Source organism: Saccostrea echinata, unplaced genomic scaffold, assembly GCF_033153115.1.
Source record: "Saccostrea echinata isolate AGI-Se365-2 ecotype Australia unplaced genomic scaffold, CSIRO_AGI_Sech_v1 ptg000001l, whole genome shotgun sequence".
NCBI lineage: Eukaryota > Metazoa > Mollusca > Bivalvia > Ostreida > Ostreidae > Saccostrea > Saccostrea echinata.
In genome coordinates, this window is record NW_026889750.1 from 30,874,023 (window position 1) to 30,897,088 (window position 23,066).

A 23,066-nucleotide genomic window follows, 5' to 3' on the forward strand; every position below is an offset into this window, starting at 1 on the left:
AGCGCGTTTTCCAAAAGTGAAGGAGTAAGGGTAGTGACGGAGTTAGGGGGTTTGGCGATACACACTTTTGGTGCAAAATCGCCAACAATCGCTAAGCTATGACGTCTCAACCAACCGCTCAACCATGACTTCACGATTATATCCCGCTGTGTTACAAAAAGACAGAGGTAAGAGGGAAATCACTGGCGAGACAGGATTTTTTTTAACCCCCCTCCCCGTGAAAATATATAAAAAAAAAAATCCTGTCCCACTCGTGAAATCAATTCCATATCCAAGTACAAAACACTGAATATCCTCTATATTAAATAAGATAATACTACTGACCAGTTCATTTTAGAAAGAACAGTATCAACCTTAAGGTCATACACAACGTACCTCACAGCAAACATTACAACTTACCTTCCCTGGTGATAATTTTCAAGATATTCTGAATTTTAAATCAAAGTACCATCTGATGTTCTTAGATTTAAAAAAAATCAGCATACGTTACTAGAGATTTTGAATAGAAATCAAATGATGAAAAGCTTGGGTTTTTCAAAGAAAATTTTCGAACATACAGTTTTAGCTGGTATTTTCTCAAAATTTGTTTTAGAAGAGATGTGTACAGCATCATTAGACATAATTAAAGTTACACAAAAGCCCTTCATTTATTGGAACTCTTTCAATTACTAGTATACAAGGAATGAGGGAAAAAGTTGAAAACTACGTTGCACATGTTCTCCAGAATATGACTTTATAATCTGATTGATCAAGTAAATGGTTAATTATACAAGGATTATGACCTAAGTAAGATTAATATTGATTAAAGAGCACAGGAATTGCTAATGGACAGATTTCAATCATTACATGGGTGGTTAGGGAATACCCAAAATATTAATGCGGCTTGATTTTTTTTTAAGTTCGCCTGTTTTCCAATATATCCGACATTAGTGTTAATGATGTGCTAAAGCATATTTACAAAGCAATTAATACTTATCCATATAAGTATTACTGGTAGATATACACTTACTGCTCATAATGCAATGAAGCCTTCTGCGATCGCTAAAATCCTTCTGTCTTCCATTTGGAAATTTGTTTGTTTTTTTTTTGTTTTGTTTTTTTCAAACCCATTTTACCACTGCTTACATTAGAATGTGAATACCCTATCTTTGTACTATTTAAAAATGTGCAACCAAAGCAGTACTGTAGTCTTCATTTCAAACATATGCATGCGCTCCCCTTAATTATTTTTTTAGCCATATCGGAATTTATAGAACAGTGGTTCTTTTTTTTTAAATTTACTACTGTCATGGGTAGCGCAAAGAAACAACACCAGAAGATAAAGTGTGAGTCCTTTCCTACAATCAGATTATTCTCATGAAAGTTTTGACGGTTGACGGATTAAAATTTTCCAAAAAAATGTCCTCCTCTGCTCAATGCCGACAAATGTTTCACGAAAATTAAAACTAATGTTCGCGTAAATTCACCCAAGCGCATCACCTCTGCAATATTTAGTATACAAATATAAAAAATACGGATAAACAGCTACATCTATACTTATAAATTAATAAATTTTGCAAATAAACTCCGAAACGGGTGCATCAGAGTTCTTAATTACTCTGCTAACAATACACTGTATACAAGATGATGTCCGTAAACTATATTTAGATTTCACTCCCATAGTATCGTACATTAAATTAAAAGTCTACTTTCATTTTCTATAAACAGCCATGAAATAGGAAAAAAGTGAGTACGGTGGCGTTTCCGGTTGGCGGATCTAAGTTACTGGCAATTTTTAATGAAACTGACAACAAGCAATCGTTTATTTATTTCAAAAAACGTCATCACTGAATTATTCAATCAAAACTTGATTTAAATGATATAAAAGAAATATGTTGTAATAACCGATTAAAAAGGGAAATGTACAAATTATTTTCGTCATTCACCGATCTTTATATTGACGGAAGCTTCTAGAACATCATATAGCATCGAGCCCGATGTTAAAAAGAGAAAAAAACCCGAGGAGATTACAGCTGCATGAACATAAAAAAGCTTTTGTGTGAATAATCATTGAAATAATGGTAAATAATTGATAACACTATAAGTTGTGAATATATTTATATATCGAAAGACTATTACATATTTATAGTAGGTTTTCCTAATAAATTTATCAGTAACCGAGAACATCGTGGCAACGAACCCGAAGTACAATTTGTACTTCGTAATAAACTTGCTTACACGAAAAGGGAAAATTAATGAATAAGGTATTGTTCAAATACAATTAAAGCTGTAAAATTTTGTGCTTTAATCAATACATTTCAGTTTTTTTTTTTTTTTTTTTTTGTATCAAATACTCGGCCTATTCATAGAGCATTAAAAGCTTTTTTTCACTGGTACTTGGGTCTTGGTTTATAAATATGTATGTACCTTATTGATATGTAAAAAAAAAAGAAGTAAAGTACATATTTATCAACCAAGACCCAAGTACCTGTGAATCCCCCCCCCCCAAAAAAAATCAATTTATCAGTAAAATGTGCATATTCGCTTATTTCGCTGCTTTTATCCGCGACGGAAATGAAATAAGAGCATCTGAAGTGCAATATCCATAACATAGTATTACAGGTTTCAAAATAAATGTCAATTAATGAAATTGTTATTTTTCAAGCTTTTAGAAAAAAGGGGGGTGGGGTGGAGACAATTACATCTACTTCATGCGGGATTTTGAACAAAGTATTTCTTCCTGCTAGAAGCCTGTAGGCTGTCAGTAGAAACTACAATATATTTTCTGTCGGTAGTGGTATAAATTCAATTCCCCGCGCTTGCGCGGGATTTCATCTAGTGTACAGTATAAATTTAGTTATCCGTTGCCAACTTGGTGTGTGGATGAACTCACAAATATATCCATGTATCTTCGTTAGCTAAGGGTCTCTTCTTTCTAGATAAGTGTTGCGGATCAGAAACAAGCAATAACACACATCTTCGTCTACAGATGAAATACAGAACTTACAGGGGTTCTTGTAGAAGTTTGTACTTGTAGGAGTTCGTACTTGTTGCCATACTTGCTAACAAGCAGAGAGAGTTTCAAGCCCCAAGATAAGAAATGGTGTAGAAGTCAAATATTCCAAAGTAATAATGTTACACAATAAGTCACTGTGGTTCCATGCTTTTGAATTTAAACATGTAATAGGAAAAATGTCTTCTTTGGCAAAATTAGAGCAAACCATGTGGATCTGTACAATACTTCAATGAAAGTATTAATCCATCTTAGAGAGCTCTTACAATGGAAAAAGAAAGAGGCATGGACGTGTTTTCGAGGTGTAAAAAGCGAAAGACAATTATGTTAGATTTTACATTTTAATATAATGCCAAGTTTAACATAAAATGACATAAAACACTGTCTCATATCAGGAATTAATCAGTTTTAAAACACAAAATAACATAACGTTTAAATAATGAAAAATCACAGATAATTGATTGGAGCTTCAGAAAATCATTGTGGTCTGTGTTTCCTGAAAATAAAGAAAATTCTATGAATAATAAGAGGCATCAATATGATAGCATACTCTTACAATGTGGCTTAAATGCATATCTTGAGACATGATAACTTTCACAATATATTTCCAACATTTACTTCTGCATTAAGAATTACAAATTTGATACTTTTATTTAAGGCCCTAGGTGATGTGATACTGTAGATTCCTTATTTTACGCGACTACTTAATATCGCGAAATGGCCCTAGGGCGTCAAATCGCGAGAACAATAATTCGCGAATGGGTGATTTTTCTAGAGATTTTACATACATTAAAGTACCATAAAAATAAAAGCTAGTTATTTTATTTCGCGAGCGGTGCTTCTCGCGTAATTACGCGATAATTAATTCCTCGTGTATATTTAGGAATCTACAGTAACCTGAGTACTTCTTAAGTAAGTTCACTTAATATTTATTTCAAAAGCAGAGGATGGTAAAACAAAACATCTTTAAATTTTTGGAGTCACTCAATCAGAAGTCAAGATCAAAAGTGCAAGATTACAGATGTTTGTCTGAATGATTTCAGAGGAACAACCCTCTTATAAGAGAGATAACTTTCCAAGTATATAATCCTAAAATGTCTGAAGGTTTGTCTTACTAGCGTTTAGTACTGGAGACTATTACAAAGTCAATTCATAAGATACAAACATTGACTACTATTTTCTTTTTTCAACATTTTTGATAGTTATTAATAAAATTTGACCTAAAACAATTGCACCCCGTTTTTTAACTGTTACAATATAATAAATTAAGATATTTCTATCTCTTCATAAAGAATTTAATACTACACAGTAATTTTATCATATACCATTTATAGAATTTGCATTATTAGACACTAAATATATTTTTTCCTAGAAAAAGTATTTTAAAGATAATTCTTGCTGATGGATGCATTTTTTTACATGCACATTTATTGATGTGATATTCTGACTTAAAAAGCAGTGTTTCATTATTTTTTCAATTATGAATTTAAAGGGGCCTTGACACATTTGCATTGACGTTTTGTTTACAATTTCAATTTTTATTTCTATTCATTGAATAACTCTAGTTTAATGAATTGAACTTTCATGAAAATTCTTGAAATTCAATAGCAAGGACATTTTTCATCACGTCAATCATCTGTCTGCATTATATGTAATATAGGCACGACCTGTAGTTGTCAATGTTTACGTTTTACAGGGCAAGTTCAATTTGTTTATGCTGCACACATAACTGAGCATAAACTGACAATACTGGTGAATTGGTTTTGCTTTCTCACATTTCTACTCCAAATTTTCTGGATCATAGTTTTAATAGTTTTCATTTATACGCAACAAGTTTTCCACTTTTCTTAAATATTGTGGATAATATTTACCTCGTGAAAGTACAAGAATGTGTGTAAATCAAATGCTACCGGAAATTCATAGTTTTAATAATTTCCAGATGAAAGAAGTTGCTAATGAAATCTGTATCCATTCTAAATATTATTGTTAAAAATGAAAATCTGAAAATATTGGGAGTTTTCTTTTTTTCTTTTTTTATCTTGGGGGTGGGGGTAATTTAGAGCAGAGGGTTATTTAAATAAAAAAATAAAGGTCAAAAAAAGATCAAGATTTTAGATATGCAAGTACTTATTATTATTTGATGTGATAGCTCAAGTTTGTCCTAACATAATGGCTTCATGTTAGTGGAATTTATATATGATCATTAAAGAAACATCTGTCAACTTAGGGCTCATTCAGAGGTCAAGGTCAGCATGTCAAGATTATTGTTTAAAGTTCACTGCAAGTTCTGTATGACTGTCTGTTTAACTTTGAAATTAATTAATAAAAAACAAAACTTTTTATTCCTCTCTACATCTGCTTAAGAAACTAACTCACAGTGTCTGAGGAACTTGTGTTGCCACTCCTAACACTAATCTTGACATTTGTGACAGAGACCCAAAAGATAAAATGCTTCATAAAGTAGAAAACAAGAGGGGATTTCATAATGGTAAATGACTGAAAGATTTCTGGATCTTACCTCCTATGAAATAACTTAAGTAGTATCCAGTGTACAACAAGAGGCCAGACTAGAAGCGCAAACAGAGATCTTCTGTTAAAATCAAAAGGCCACCACTGGGATGTCTAGAGGGAAAAAATCAGTTAACGCAATCAATGAAAATATCAGATCATGTAAATAACAAGTTTAAAAACTTCTCTGCGAAATGAAGTGGGTCCGTCACGTGATCAAATCCTGTGAAGGCTGAAGGCCTTCTCAGAAGATTAGATCACGTACCGACCCACTTCATTTCCCAGTGAAGTTTTTAAACTTGTTATTTATTACTTATATAAACATTTGAGAAGGACAATCGAATATAATCGAATATAAATATTGCACTAACTGTTCGTCGTAGATTTTGACAAATTACGCAAGGTGTAATTCGGCTTGAAAAGCAGTTAAACTTCAAATTCATCTGGCAAAGGATTCTGTTTTGAAGGGAATATTCTGTGAAAGGCTACTTGTGATCAATTATCGTGAGCATATTGGTGTCTGGGAATTTTTGTATTGGTGAGAACCCATGTTCGATGTTAAAAAAAAAACACACAAGAAACATGTCCGATGTTTGATAATAAAAAGTTGGAGGAATTTCGGTCGGAAAGGGATGGATGGAGACACTTGTCCGGACCAGTTAACTTGGAATCAAGTTTAAAATTTGATCAGAAACATAAAATCTACGATTTCAATAAGGCATATTTATTATGATGTTGACACGGAGACACAGGCGATAGCTTACATTGTTAAGACAACGATCTCGATGATGGAGGTGTGCCTACCATGCCTACCGAACTTCCGAAGTGGTGTTTGTCAGCTGTTTGTGGCGTGATTGCATTACATTGATATTTTCCAACAGATTTTCAAATTTATTGTGAGTAAAGTTTAATGAAAAAAAAAAAAAAGCATTCAGAGGTCTACAAGAAAAATAAGGGTAAACGTTGAGACTATGCAGCTCAGACATGAAATTTATAACACACAGTTTTCTATTCTCTATGTAAAATTGATCAAGAACTGTATTAATTACTCGTTTATATTGTAAATAAAATGATTATTATTTTATTTGGGTATTTTGTACATTTTTATGCATGAAAAACATGCTATATTGCTAAGTAGAGTAAGTCTTTTTATGTAGATATTACTGCGCTGTGTGATTAGGTCACGTAATGACCTATGACCTTCGAAAAACTTCATACAGGTATGAAGATATTTGCTCTCTGTATGTTTATATAATAGAGAGATACCACAAATGTATATATTTTTCATATACATGTATAACAAGTCGTCATATACATAACAAGAGGCCCATGGGCCTTGAATCGCTCTTCTGATAAACTGTGCAACCTATCACTTCTATTTGAACCCTCGAAGTATCCTGTATATTTAGATAAACCCTTGAAATTCCAATTCACACTCTGAGAACCCAAGATGATTCTAAGCCAATTAGTACCTGAGAGTTGGTCATGGTGACCCACTTATCACTTCTCATTGTCTGAGGACCCATCAACTAAGTTTGATGATTCTAAGCCAATTAATACCTAAAATATTTTTTAAAATTATAACCATAAAATTTTATAAGTAGGTCAAAGTGACCTACTTTTCAATTGTTGTACTCCAAGGACCCAAGATGCATCAATTGACAAAGTTTGATGATTTTAAGCCAATTAGTACCTGAAATATTTAATTAAAGCCATAAATTTTCAAAAGTAGGTCACGGTGACCTACTTTTCAGTTGCTGTACCCCGAGGACCAAAGATACATCGACTGACAAAGTTTGATGATTCTAAGCCAATAAGTACCCAAAATATTTAATTAAAGCCATAAATTTTCAAAAGTAGGTCACAGTGACCTACTTTTCAGTCAATCTACTCCGAGGACCAAAGATGCATCAACTGACAAATTTTGACGATTCTAAGCCAAATAATTCCTGAAAATATTAAATACAGCCATAAAATTTCAAAAGTAGGTCACCGTGACCTACTTTTCAGTTGTCGTTCTCCAAGGACCCAAGATGCATCAACTGACAAAGTTTGATGATTCTAAGCCAAAAAGTACCCAAAATATTTAATTAAAGCCATAAATTTTTAAAAGTAGGTCACCGTGACTTACTTTTCAGTTGTTGTACTCCGAGGACCCAAGACGCATCAACTGACAAAGTTTAATGATTCTAAGCCAATTAGTACCCGAAATATTTAATTAAAGCCATAAATTTTCAAAAGTAGGTCACCATGACCTACTTTTCAGTTGTTGCACTCCGAGGACCCAAGACACATGAACTGACAAAGTTTTATGATTCTAAGCCAATTAGTACCCGAAATATTTAATTAAAGCCATAAATTTTTGCAAGTAGGTCACGGTGACCTACTTTTTAGTCGACCTACTCCGAAGACCCAAAAGTCATCAACTGACAAAGTTTGATGATTCAAAGCCAATTAGTACCCCATATATTTAATTAAAGCCATAAATTTTCAAAAGTAGGTCACTGTGACCTACTTTTTAGTCGACCTACTCCGAAGACCCAAGATGCATCAACTGACAAAGTTTGATGATTCTAAGCCAATTAGTACCTGAAATATTTAATTATAGTCATATAAATTGAAAAGTAGGTCACGATGACCTACTTTTCAGTTGACCTTTTTTGAGGACCCAAGATGCATCAACTTACAAAGTTTTATGATCATAAAACGAAAAATGTCCAAATTATGCTTCTAAAACGCTTTGAAATCGAATGCCTGCAAAGTTCAAAAAGTAGGTCACTGTGACCTACTTTTTAATAAATATGTTTTATGGCCCCAAGATGCATCATCTTACAAGATTTAATGATTCTAAACCTCTCGGTATACGAATTAATGACCCTACTTTGTAGTTGACGTACTTCGAGGACCTAAGATACATAAACTGACAAAGTTTGATGATCATAGGCCTTAAATTGTTCAAAATATGCCTCTAAATCATTTTGAAAAAGAATGGCCGCAAAATTTAAAAAGTAGGTCACCATGACCTACTTTTGAGTCAACAATATGAGGTCCTTAGATGCATCAACTGACAAGATTTGATGATCCTAGTCCTTATAGTAAGCAAAATATCAACATTTTAATAAAATGTAATTTTTGGTCAACTTTGAAGTGACCTTGAGACCACGCCCTTTGCCCCAGGGTAAATCCCTGTGCAAATTTTAATCTACAACATATCCTCATCCTTTTGAGTAAGTTTGGTGATAATCTGCCCAGTGGTTCTTGAGAAGAAGATTTTTTAGCAACCAGTACTTTTGTTTCTATTTTCCTAATTATCTCCCCTTGTTAAAGGGTCACAACCCCAGTTTTAGTATAAAAGGGAGCCCTTGGGCCAAGGATACCTTGTGACAAATTTGACAATAATTGGCCAAGGGGTTCTTGAGTTATGGCCCATATTCTAAAAAGTTTACGCACACCGCACGCCGCACACCACACAAATGGCCATAGCATTAGCTCTTTGAGCCTTTGGCTCAGAAGAGCTAAAAATTGAAAAAGGATTCAAGTGTTAAAATTTGTGCCCCTCTAGATACATATGTATATGTATATGTGTGTGTATATATATATATATATATATATATATATATATATATATATATATTATTTTGCATGGCACATTGTTATTTTTGAAGAAGAGTGTATAGTATGATAATGTTGGTGGAGAAATAGGAACAAATACTTACCTTTTTGTCTTTATTCTGACTTTCATTTCTACCCTAAAACCACCAAGTGTTAAATACAAGTTATGAGATCATACAACAAACAGCCTTGTAATAGCAATCGAGAAGGAAGTGCAGAAGGTATGATTTCTTTTGATTTTTGATTATGTGACATTAAAATTGAAAGAAACTGCAAATGACAGATGAATACATAATTTTGTAAAGGCAGAGACTAGAAAGGGTGTTCATATTCAAATGGATACAAGGGTTTTAAGGTAAGAAACTGACAGTTACACAAGGTTCTGTAAGCACAAAAGCACTTGAGGGACACACATGAAAATGAACCTTAATTTTTTTTTCCTAAAAAAGTTTGTGATATCAGAGGATTTGAGACATCAAGGGTAAAATACTCAAAGAATAATTCAAGTGTGAGGGACTTCCAAATCACTTTGACGTATCCATGGTATTTGACATATCTGTTTGAGTTACCAGAGTTCAACTGAGACCCTTGATGTAGAAATAAAAAGAAATATTTTTGGGTAAAAATCCTACATTTCTACTGATATTTTGGTTCAAGAAGAATTTTGATCTTGTCAAACTAGATTCTACACTATAAAATGATAATTATTAATCTGTCAAATTAAAGCCAGATTGAGTTTCACCAAAAATATTGAATAATTTTTTTTCAAAAAATATTTTTGTCTGAAACATTGAAAATCTTTGGAAGTATCATTTTGGCCCACATACCATGGCCTGAGACAAACTTGAATCTATATTTTTAACTAGGACAAGCTACAGATCAGTTGTTCTACAGATGATATGCAAAGAGGAGTTTTTTTTTAAAGAAAAAAATATTCTTTTTTCCTGTCCTAATCCTGGGCTGGGGGTGGGGGTGGGGGATTGGTTTAAACAAACATGTATTACATTTGTGTTCAGAGAAGCATTAGAAGATGCACTCTATTTATTACTACCCCTTGTATTTAGAAAGGTGGTCCCTCATATGTGCAAAAACTAATTAATTCCCACTTTCTTTAAATATTATGTTTAGTTTGGGTGAATTCCTGGCAGTGAGAAAGAAGTGAAAAATGTTCATTTTTTAGAATTACATGTACAAACACCGATGAATAAAATGTTTGATTGAGGGTTTTGTTCTGACTAGCTTACATAATTTAATTCTTGTAAATCTTTCACTGTACCTGATCCCTTTGAGCTCGCTCTAGGTTGTTGACTCTCTCCATTACATTATTCATATCTTGTTGTAAACGGACAAGAGCTAATGCCATTTGAGCCTCTATGCTCCCTGAGGAGGCCCCATCAGGAAATCCCTCGTTATCCCTTCCTCCTCCTCCACCCATCCCATGATAACCCTGAGATCCTGAAGAACCACCCTGCTGGTTTTGTCTAGCTCCCATTTCTCTTCCTGCAAGAAATGAAGTGAGTAAACAAATTGGAAAGATATTTCTGCACTTGGCTCACTGTTATGAACTATTGTATTAAACGTTTAAGTGCAACTTTGTTCTACAGATTATATACCCGGTACATATTATACAATGAACCTTGGATATTTCAAACTATAGTGAGACTAAAATTTTTGCAATATTCAATTGTTCAAAATAGTCAATTTTCGAAAGTTATAATTTGGTAAGGACTGCTGACACAATTTGATATACTAGTAATATATCAATGTTCAAGATTCAAACAATCTACATGTATTGACTTTTTTGAGAAATTTTGGAAAGCAAAGGAAATATTTGCAGTTTGAATCATTGTAGAGGAAAAGGTGTCTGAAAGCACAGGAACTGTGAAAGAAAGCATGTTCAAAAACTACTGGCATTGTTTTTACAACCTACCTCCAACATTCTGTACTCTCACTGGTCGACCTTCATCTTGAGAATAACCTCCTGGAGGAGACATATCCCCGCCTCCCACCACACGGACATCTTTGTCATAGTCCTGCAGATATGATGAATTAAAATTGATATCCCGCCTACCAGCAGAGTGATCTTCATCCTTACTACTGCTATTATAGGAGAGGTTCATTGTATCCTGTCCTGGTGCATGGACTAGAAGACTGTCTGTCATACCTCGACCACTGTTACCAAAGCCTAAAAGCCGACCTTTGGTGGGAGTGAAGGGAAGGGAGGAAAAATTGTGCTCATGAGATCCAAATGGAATGTGATTACCTATGTTTCCTCCAGACTTTAAAGGTGTAGAGTTTGCCATTGTTGGATTGATTCCTACAGCATCTGTTTCATCCTAAAGTTATTCAAAATAAATCAAAATTATGTCTGTTTTATACACATTACCTACTGTCAATTTTTTTTCACAAAGTTTAAGTCTAGAAGTCAAAGAAAAATTCAGTATCTCTAATTCTGTCCTTTTACTACTGTTTTTCTTAATGCTGCAGGCCACAGGTCCATTCAGAACAATGCTATATAGTGAAATTAGATTTAATGTTTGTGGTCTATGACAAAACCATCAACTAAAGCTATCTTTAGCCCTAACCTGTGATGGCTGGTCTGAGGTATCACAGAATTCTTCCTCACTCTCCGTCTCACTTGTCAGATGGTCCCCAGACACTGGGTGTCTGTTCCTGTGGGTCCTGCGGTCTCTGGATGGAGATTGGTGTCTGACTTGGTTATCTTGGTTCCCAGGAGGTTTATTTCCCCTCTGTGGATGAGCTTCTACTGTCAGCCTACTCTCAGTGATATGTATATGGTCTCCATTCATGGTGACTAGGTCCCTTTTCTCTTCAAGTACCTTTGTGCTGACTGCAATGGGTTGTTCACTAACATCCGTGGAATTATCTAGTGAAGAATAATGTATGCAATAAAAGCTCTGGTAGATTACTCAGAGTATGCGTCTTTATAATTTTCATATATATATTACATGTACAACATAAATTTTTGTAAATTATCTCAATTCATTGGTTATGACAATAATATTGTATTTATTGTTTGTATAACAAGGAGAGGATTTATTAAGTTGAAAGATCTTGTGTCCAGTCCTTTTGTATGTATTATACAACAAAATATGTTCAAATCAAACATAATAAAAGTTTCAAGAACCTGATAAAAAATCAAACACAACTGACAATGCCATTTAATTGAACACTGATTTTGCCTTTGTCTGTCAGTCACTAACATAATAAACTGCTTCAATTTTCCATTTTTTTTCCCAGTTAAGGATTACCATTTTCATCCTCTTCCTCCTCATCCAAACCATTTTGTAAAACTTCCTCTGATTGGTTAAGAATGTTGTTTATATCCTCACTTTTCTTTAAAACAGTGTCTACCATTTGTGAATGGTCAAATATTTCCAGTGGGGTTTTACCCTCTAGCAATAAAAAGAAATTTCAAAAGATGACTAAAAAACAACCAACAATGAAATGAAGCAAATCCGCTGAGTAAAATTAATTAAGTAACCTGTTGATTCGTTGTCAGATGGAATGCCATTTTCTTCCTGAGGTTGGTGGTTTTCTGCTGGTGGTTTGGGAACTGGGGAGTCCTCATCCACTATCTCATAAAAACTGCCCAATTTTTCCATAAAGTCTCGAACCTCCTCATTCTGGGGCATAGCCTCAACAATCTGTTGGCAAATGTTACTGATCATTACCACAAATAAGTCTTACAAATACATTACAGGGAATTATACAAAAAAAGAGAACATTTTAACTAATTAACAGGTAATTTGTTAAAATAAGAAAAAAATAAAATAAAAAAAGGAACTGTGCATGCTTATGGAAAAGATTTTAAGGATAAATGCTATATTTGTTAGTAAATAATGCAAACAATTATACATGTATTGTTTATGAAAGAGAAATATATCCATACACACATCTGTAACATTATGCTAAAAATTAATTTTGAATTTGTACCTAAAATTACATGCATACAAATGTTCTTGTTTAAAGATCATATTCCAGGACTATGTATTAGTAGAACTCTAGTAATTTTTTAATGGGTTTCTATTGAAATATATCTACCAAGTCTAAGTTGAATTTTATCATGATCCTGTAGTTGGCAAATAAGAAAGAAATAAAGTGGAAAGTTGCAATGAATGTGAGTAGGAAAAACTTTATCTGGTACACTTTGAACCCACACTACAGGCAGAATGAGTGAAGAAAACTCCTACCCTGGGGTCCCCCTGTTCTTTCATTGCCAACCCCTTCTCAGTGAAATGTTTGATAGTCTGAAAGAGTTAAAAATCACCTCACTTCTGTGTCTGATTATCCACAACACTGAGATATATTAAGAACTTACGATTGCTTCATCATTGAATCACAAAGGTATACATACATGTAAAACAAAGTTTAAAAAGCTTTGAATTGGCTGCACAGATATACTACACAATCAATTACTAGTACTCCAGTACATGACAGACATGTGCTGTATCAGTAGCACTGTATATGTACTAATTTAACACACATTTATCAGCTAGTATACTCTTTGAAATGACATAAAAATAAATACTACTCATATATAGATAAATATCCTTCTTTCATGTATGTGTCCTACTCTTACCCCTATCATGGCCCATCTTGCCACAGAGGCCATGACAAGAATAACATTGAATTTTCACTACATGCAGCTGCTTGCATATTAATGTAGCTAATTGTGGTCCTGGTGTTCTTGGGGAGAAGAAAACTGTTTAAAGACTGTTCCTTAACATTCCAACATGACTCTATAGTCCCATGCTAGCGCTAGCCTGGGTAGCTACAATTTTCACGAACTGAAATTTAATCTACAAGCAGTTGCTTGAATATTAATTTGACAAACTGTACGCCTGCTGTTCTTGAGGAAAAAATTTTTCTCTCTATATTCCTATTAACAAATTTGACCCCCTAATGTGGGCCATGACATAAAAAAATATACCAGTAGAAATTTATTACATTTTTAACAGAGAAGTACTATAATTTATCCACTAAATAAAGTTATATTTTTGAAATTGACATTTTTTGAAGTGAAAAAATCACAAGTGAGTATAAAGAAAATACTTATTCATTGTAAGATACCAAGAGTAAATAAATCATCCTGACACAAACTAATGCCAGAATTTCTCCAAACTGTTGTACAATTTTCAATCTCACAATTGCTTATCATTGTGAAACAGGATTTTTTTTTTTTAATATTAATTTTCACTTGTGCTTTGCACTCATGAATATATCAACAACAAAAAATCCTATCCCACTTGTGAAATAAATTCCATATCCAATTACAAAACATTGAACATCCTCTGTATATACTCTACAAGGAAGCTTTCATAAAAAAAATTGTCTTCACTCTCATTAGTTCTTGAGAAGAATTTAAAAAAAAAAAAAAAAAGATTTGCAATCCTATTTTAACCATCTATCAATCATCTCCTTTTAAAAAGGGTATTGCCCTTCATTAAATTAAACAAAAGATTTACAAAAAAATACTTTGGCTAAATTTGGCTAAAATTGGCCCAATGTCTCTGGAGAAAAAAAAGCAATAAAGTAAACAGAAGGAAGACAGCTCTGAGGAGGGCAAAATTTAATCAGAAGAGCTCACTTCAGCCCCTTTACCATCAGTGAGTAAAAAATTCAAACATCAACAAACAAAAATATATTAAAACATGTAAAAAAAAGTCATTTCATTCATGAATATAAGAGAACTGCAGGAAAAAAATGAAGTATAAAACAAAAGTATGTATGAATTCACATAAAATTTTATTCATTATCAAAAACTGATTAATTTTTACTTATTCAGTTTATATAACATAGATGATCAACATAGCTTTTACAAATCATCATTCAATATTTAAACAAAAAATATATTTATTAAAAAAAACAAACATTTTTTTTAACCAAAAAGAAAAAGAGATATCTGATACTGTAATTAAAAAGGTATTTATCATTTTCAGGATCTTCTGACGGATTCTTTCCACCCTGATGCTAATGGACAAAGTTTAATAATATGTTTGTACCTTTTTTAGTTCTTCTACATATTTTACCATTGCTTCTTCTCTAGGCATATCTCCTAGTTTTGTCCATGCATCCCTTAAAAGACAAATAAAATGCATTCACTTTAAATTTTCCTTGATAATACCGCTTCATACAAGTTTATAATACATGTATATTTATCTTGTTGAAAATAAAATACCCTTTCTCTTTTCTCATTATAAAAAAAATCACCTACAACATGCTTTTATAACTTGATTTTTTACTGCACAATAGGAATCATGATACAGAGACTAAAATTCTTTAAATCATATATAAAAAGTGCATGTAAAATATGATATTATTGTGATATTTTGCAGAAAAATAATGATATATGAATATATCACAATAAGAAAAATTTAGCAATACACATCCATACTTTTTCATTCTAATTTTTTTTTCAACACATTAGCATTTTGCTCCTTTCAATAATCATGATGATGCTCAAAAAAAGGGATTGGATTTATACGAAGACAGATACAGAGATACACATACCATTTCTTTTTGTTGACAATGTCCCAAGTCCATGGTTTTGGTCTTGTACATTTTCCTTCAGTTGCTTGTTTGTAATAACTGTAAAAGCTCAACATCATATCATACGATGGCTGAAAAGGACCTATAACCACAAAACAAATTGTCAAAATGTTATCGAACACTTAGTAAATCGGATTGGTATACCATAATTACTTAAAGTTTTTTTTTAAATGCATTAATAATTGACAAGTTGTTTTATATTTGCAAATAATCACCATCTTTGGGTAAACTGTGTATAACTTTTACAGCAGCGTCAAATTTCTCCTTTTCTGTATTCGCCATTTTGAACAACACGGGGTCATGTGACTTCCAATGCACATTTTCCGAACCCGATCATTTTGGAGTTCAAACATAGGTACCTCATCTTCACTGATGACAAAAATTGTAAATCTCTTAAGTAAAAACAGAATGGGATCATGTAAATCTTTATCCCAACGACAGAAATCTTGCATGTTAATAATCACACGAAAAAAAATGTGCTTTTATATCTTATATAGGTTTATTATTATTATTATAAAAAAAAAAAAATAACTGCAGTGATCTCACGGGGTGCTATGGAATTCCATATACGACAGCCAACTGCTTACTGCCAACTGCTCACTGCTTACTGCCAACTGCCACTGCGCACAGATGATATTGCCTGTTTTATTATCTTTAATATCTTTAATACGCATGCTTAATTGAAAAAAAACCCTATGATAGATTACAATAATAACGAAAATTGGCGGATTCAGGAATTTTTAAACAGTGATGGCAAGGAAGGAATAAATAGGAGGAAAGAGTAATCTCTCTTAAACACAATGCATCTAATTCCCACATTTCCTTGCAGGCAAATAATTCAATAGATTTTTTGACGGGGGGGGGGGGGGTATTAATAAAGGCTTACCGTATATACGTCAGAAAAAATTGGGGGGCTTTTAGTAGGATCTTGGGTTATATTTGTTGATATATGCATTTATACTTATAAAAAATCATAAAGGCCTTTTACTTTACTATATGTAAAAAGCATTTTCAGGGTAGAGGGGGCGCACAACCCAACATAATTCCCTTGACAATTAATAAAAAAAAAGTCACAGACGTCTTTATTGAAGGTAGAACTACTGTATGTAGTATATGTTGGAAATTTAGTGGTTACGCCCCCCCCCCCCCACCACCACCACCGGTACCATGACTGTTTTTACAGACCTAACAGATCTAACATTAGCCATTAAAATGATTTACATAAGACACATATAAAAATTCCCACACATAGGTACTTTTCCTAGGGTAAAAAGAAACACCGAAAGATATTACTAGATATTTTAAACTAGGCAAAAGTTATTTGTTATTATAACTTTCAGTAATATTTCTAGTATAAATACATATACCAACAAATGTTACTCAAGACTACGAAAGCCCATTGAGCTCATATATATTTTTCGCATTATAACGCGAAACTTTCGCGAATAAACTCGAAACTTTTGCGAATAAACGCGTAACTTTCCCTGTAAAACAGAGACATTTGCATAAGTTTCCATTTTCTTTTACTTTAATGATCTAGTTTATTCGTTACAATGAAAAACAAAAGACTATTTTGAACTTGGATTATCACAAGCTGAAATTTTATGTTTTTCACGCCATTGAATATGTCTTTTCTCTTTCTAAATCTTTTTTGTCTTTCTCAACGCTGTTCAAACATTTCCAAAGTCTCTGCGAGTTTTTCCAAATTGAAACTTTCGGGAAAATGACCCCACTTTTCGGTGTAACGACGAAAAGTGACCCCCGGCCGTAGAATGTTGAATAGGGGGTCAAATTTGTACGTAGAAAAATGATCCTGGGTCAATATTCCACGACAAGTAGGGTCATTTTTCGACCATAGAAGACCCTTCCAGGCCGGTAATTCTACGACTCCTCTCACGTTGAAAAATGACCCCCATAGAAATCTGACCCCCCTACTTTTTTCACAATATTATTTAATAAAACCTGTTAAAAACCTTTAGAAATGAGATATGATACGCGTTAATTTTCCCCCGAGAAAATTTCAACATATATGTGGACGGGTGAGAAAAGAAAAAATATTTTGTTTTCTGGAGGTAAAAAAAAATAGAGTCGGGCCATTTTAGCCAGTTGGTCGGGAGAAGGTTAACAAACATTTTTTTTTAAAGATGGCCTTGGCTTGTATCCAAATCATGCACTGAGTTTATAGAATTTCTAACATGTTTTCTACCTCCTTCCCCAGTCCTTTTCATAATTTAAGGAGGAATGCCACACCAAACTTTTATTTAATAGATCTTTAAGACATCCCTTTTAAACTCTGGTTGCAGACTGAAAGACTGATATTAGCTCTTAATTATTTAAAACGATTTTTTGAGTATTTATTCTGAGAAAATGAAAAAAATGTTTTATTTGCAAAGATGTTTATTAAAATAAAAAATCAAATTTGTTGTAAATCGGAAAACTCTTACACTCACGTGCACAACCTTTTTTAGACCCCAATTAGAATATGCTTCGATCCTTGGTATGGGTGTAATATGGGCGAAAGCGAAAAATTAGCTCTTAATTCTATTAGCATTTTCATTTTAATTTCTTTTCAAACTATGATTGTCTAGAATATTCATTGTAGCTGTGACTTGTATTTTGAATATATTATCCATAGGTTTCGAAAATATTCGCAAATACTGTGTTGTATTTTCATAAATAATTTATTAGTAGAAAATTTAAAAAATTTAAAATGTCCAGCTTGCTTTTGTTTACATATTTTATTAGATATTCATTTTCTGCATCTATTAATAGCAAATTTCAAACTATAAAACATCTTATTTGCAAATAAAATCTTCTTTTTTTCATTTTCTATGAAAAATTGAGAAAAAAATCTTATAAAAATAATTGAGAGCTAATATCAGCCTTTTAATGCTGAAACCATAGTTTAAAGGGGATGTCTTAAAGATCTATGAAAAAAATAAATTGGTGTGGCATTCCTTCATAAATTCTTCCTTCAGACTTAGAATTAAATGCTTACTTCAAGTGTTTTACAATTTATAAACTTTATCTCTATAATGTTATGTACAGTACATGTAGATTGAGGAGGGTTCCAATGCGCGACAGAGACAACTTTGGTACAATTTTTTAAGCCCGCAATTTGCTTGATTTTTTTTTTTTGATTGAATGGCTCTATTACTTAATTAAGTGAATGATTTTAATTTTCCCAGAGGCTTTGCTAGGACTTGTAATAAGGTGAACATTTACTCAAATTACGTTGATAGCCCAACGGTTAATCATTTAACACTGTCCATTCAAAACCGTTTAGTACATGTAGAAATCTATGGTTAGCAGAGTAGAACCATGCAACAAGTAAAGGTTATACATAGTTTTATTAAGAGTACGTATTTGAACAAATACCAAACGAACGTTTATATGCAATAAGAAAATATGAAATGCCAGGTAATCCCTAGAACAACGAGTGAGTCATGATGCAAGTGCATTTTGGTTAACATTGAAAGCAGCGACACGATGTCTGAACAAGATAAAAATTATGAAAATATAGTAAACTGAAAACTTACAAGGGAAAAGGATAGTGAATGTCAAACCCTTATTACATACTAGATCAAATAAAGGATATTTATAAACCTCTTCTCTGCATGTGAATAATTTAGGACATTAGCCACACAGCTATTTTTCATAACGGTACAACAAATAATATCCAACTTAGATTTTAAGCTGACACATGTTCCTTGCATGTTAGTAAGCATATAAATATTGTTTTCCAAGCATATAAAATTATAAACATATAAAATTATAAAAACATGTAACGCAATGAACAAATTGCGAACAGGGAAGCAGTATTTTCTGTTGTTTGAAGTTATCGCCCTTATAATTTTAAATTACATTCATTTCTTTGCAAAAATAAACAAATTTGCCAAATCCAATTTAAAGTAAAAAGATCAAGAATAAACATTTTATAATTTCTTTTCTACTAACAGTAAGAATTTTGTCTTTATTCTGGAATAAGTATTTTTTCCATTAATTTTACTGTAAATAACTTTGAAACATCTATGTATTATGCATATGCAATTTTTTTTCACAAGGTCTAATCATAAATGACTCAGACTGTCAAAGAATAAAAACAAAGAGAGAGGGAGATAGTGGGGAGATAGTGGGGAGAGAGAGTGGGGGAGCAAGGGAGTGGAGAGAGAGATAGTGGGGGAGCAAGAGAGTGGGGAGAGAGAGGGAAGAGAGAGTGGGGGTGAGAGGGTGGGGAGGAGAGGGTGGGGAGAGAGAGCGAGAGTGGGGGGGGGGAGGGGAAGGGGGAGTGGTGGGGGAGAGAGTAGGTGGGAGAGAGAGAGAGTTAGGAGGGGAGAGGACGGGGAGGGAAGTGAGAGGTGTGGGGAAGGAGTGGGGAGAGAGAGGGAGAAGGATAGAAGATGATATTACCGTGTATAGACTTGTGTAAAACACCTCTTTCTTTGTAAAAAGCCTTATATTGTGAAGGCTTTGTTGACACTAGCAAACAACAAAAGACAATGGTAAAGGTTTTGAGCTAATCATGTTTTTGAGGCATATTGATTCAGTCCTGTGTGATATTTTTAAGATTTATATATTTCACATATTTAATCTTCCCTATATTTTTATGAGAAGAAGTTTAAGACTTCATTCATAGAAATTAAAGATAATTATGAGATCAAATTTTCTTAACAATCGCTATTTTTAAAACTAATTGGGAAGAGTTTTAAAACGTTAATCTTTCTAATAACTTATGAAGAAGAAAGAAGACTTTATTTTGATTTTTTGCACATTTAGATAATTAAAACTGTGGAAACTGAAAATTTTTAAATTATTATTATTAAGGTATTCCATCCCTAATAGCAAAAGATTCAATGAAATTGAATACATATCAGATGTGTAGGTGTTGAATAATTAGTATATTTATACATGTACATAATTTCCATTTATTACTATAAGCATGGAAGAGTGGGATCTGTCCTAATTTATGATCTTGAATTTTGGTAAGAGGTATCTGTTTTTAATTAATAAAAAAAATTAATCCTAAAAACTTATCTGTTAAAAATACCGTTTTCAATTGTCATTCTATTTCTAATGTTTAATGTATCTTTCTACCACAATATTCATTGATATAATTATTTGAATTTTTAAAAAATTTCTCGTCCCCATAGACTTCAAAGCAATTTTTGTTAATTAATTACTGCTTAGTAAATTACATTTTTGAAACTTTCTCTCGCTAAATCCTTTTGTACTATAAAATGCTTTAAATAAATATCGAAGTATTATGTACATGATGAACATTTAAAGGTGCTTGGACACAGATTTGAAGTTAGTATTTACTCAAATTTTCTGTATAATTTCATGACTTATATGTTACTGCTCTAGAGTCGCGGTGTAAGGAGTTGATCCTTACGTCGCAGATTCGAATCCCACTGTGGGACGTGGAGACCGGTCCTTCGGATGAGACCGTATAAACCGAGGTCCCGTGTTGCAGTAGGTGCTGGCACGAAAAAGATCCCTCACTGCTCAATGGCCTTAAGTGCCGAGTATAGGACAAAATTTGCAGCTCTCCACCGGCAAGTGGTGGCGTCTCCATATGAGTGAAAAATTCTCGAGAGGAACGTTAAACAACATACAAACAAACAAACTTATATGTTGCTATAGCATTTCATAAGAAAATTTGATAATCTTATTTTATCTGGAAGTTATTGAAACTTCGAATTTCTGGACGCGCTGGATAGACACATCCTTGCACTTTCACAAATTTTAACTTTATCCTTATTACTTTAGAAAAGTAGCAATTTTGTTGTTTATTTATGAAAAATATCAAAACTATAATGGAGAAATTTCAGAGTAGAAATGTAGAAAGCAAAATCCTCTCACCAGTATTGTCTGTCCGTGCTCAGTGGTGTGTGCAGAGTTTAACAATTGAACACACCCGGTGAAACGTAAACATTAATAACAACAGAGCTCGTGCCCTGTTTACAAAAACAGTTTACGTTTCACTGGTGTATTCAATTTGTTAAACTCTGAACACAACTACACAACACTGAGCACGGGCTGACAATACTTAAGTGAGTGGGTTTTGCTTTTCGCAATTTTTACTCGAATTTTCTGGATTATATATGTAATATTATTCATTAATACACAACAAAATTGCTACTTTTCTTAAGTATCAAGGATAAAGTTAAAAATTGTGAAAGTGCAAGGATGTGTTAATCAAACGCCTCACGAAATTCGTAGTTTCAGTAATTTCCAGATTAAATAAGTTTTTAATTTTATTTTTGTGTGATATGCTATGGCAACATATAAATTGTGATATTATACAGAAAATTTGAGAAAATATAAACTTCAAATCTGTGTCTAAGCACCTTTAAGGATAGAGAATTTGGTCCTATTAGGGATGGAAAACCTTAAATGTGATAAAAGAAAACAAAGAAAGCGCATATTCTTGTTCTAATAGTCAAAGAACATCATTATAGCCTTGTGATGTTTTCCTTTAAATGGGATAAAACACCTTGTATTATTTATGTAAAATATAGTAATACCTTTTAATTTTGTTATTTAAACTTCAAAGCTTTTAGAAATGAACACTTCATATATATAATAAGACTTTGTGTGATTTTAATGACCCCTATGTATTTGTTTAACAAAAAATTTCTTTACAAAACCATATTTTATTGAAAAATGACAGGGTCATTATTCTACGGTGTCATTTTTCTACAATCCACACGGAGAAAAATGACCCAAAGGCCATAATTTCTACGAAAACGTGGGTCATTTTTCTACGTAGAATATTGACCGGGGGGGGGGGGGTCAAATTTCTACATAGAAAAATGATCCCCGGTCTACGGAGGTCACTTTTCGTCGTTACACCGGCGTCATTTTTAACACTCTCTATAGACTTTGAAATATGATTAAAATATCAGAAAATTGACAACAATGAGGTAAATTGTATATTTTACGGAACAATTGTGTCACATCACATGAGTAACCCAATGTGAAATTTATAATATGACAAATATTCGTATCAAATGATTCATCTCCGATGGACTCACTTTTGAAATACATGTACAACATCATATTTTAAGGTTGCGCGACGTGGTCATACCATTACTTACGAAAACATTGACAATTTATTCAAAGATATATGATATTCAATGTTTTGTAGATGAATATGGAATTTATTTCACTCGTGGGACAGGATTTTTTGATATTTTCACGAGTGCGAAGCACGAGTGAAAACTATCAAAAAATCCTGTCTCACGAGTGAAATAAATTCCATATTCATATACAAACATCGAATTTTCTGTTTATTACATTTTCTTTGATTTTCCCTTCGCCTCAGTCTTACAGTAGAACAGTAAACAGTCTTTCAGTAAAACAATATCATAGGCTGTGA

General features: G+C 32.8%; 1 protein-coding gene across 3 annotated transcripts; it reads right to left on the reverse strand.

Moving 5' to 3' along the window:
• Positions 1 to 3,304: 3,304 nt before the first annotated feature.
• On the reverse strand, positions 3,305 to 16,006 carry LOC133189332 (acyl-CoA-binding domain-containing protein 5-like). Of its 3 annotated transcripts, none has more exons than XM_061324739.1 (12): positions 15,901 to 16,006; positions 15,647 to 15,767; positions 15,139 to 15,211; positions 13,327 to 13,383; positions 12,618 to 12,780; positions 12,385 to 12,528; positions 11,698 to 11,999; positions 11,376 to 11,448; positions 10,389 to 10,612; positions 9,217 to 9,249; positions 5,511 to 5,614; positions 3,305 to 3,488 (listed from the first exon to the last, which is right to left on the reverse strand). In XM_061324739.1, the coding sequence occupies exons 1-12, from the start codon at positions 15,965 to 15,967 to the stop codon at positions 3,470 to 3,472; spliced, it is 1,380 nt and encodes a 459-aa protein (XP_061180723.1). In that variant the 5' UTR covers positions 15,968 to 16,006; the 3' UTR covers positions 3,305 to 3,469. The 3 variants fall into 3 exon arrangements, with proteins under 3 accessions (XP_061180723.1, XP_061180714.1, XP_061180708.1); XM_061324724.1 differs by having other exon boundaries at positions 3,308 to 3,488; positions 11,043 to 11,448; XM_061324730.1 differs by lacking the exon at positions 13,327 to 13,383 and having other exon boundaries at positions 3,306 to 3,488; positions 11,043 to 11,448.
• Between the last annotated feature and the right edge of the window lie 7,060 nt (positions 16,007 to 23,066).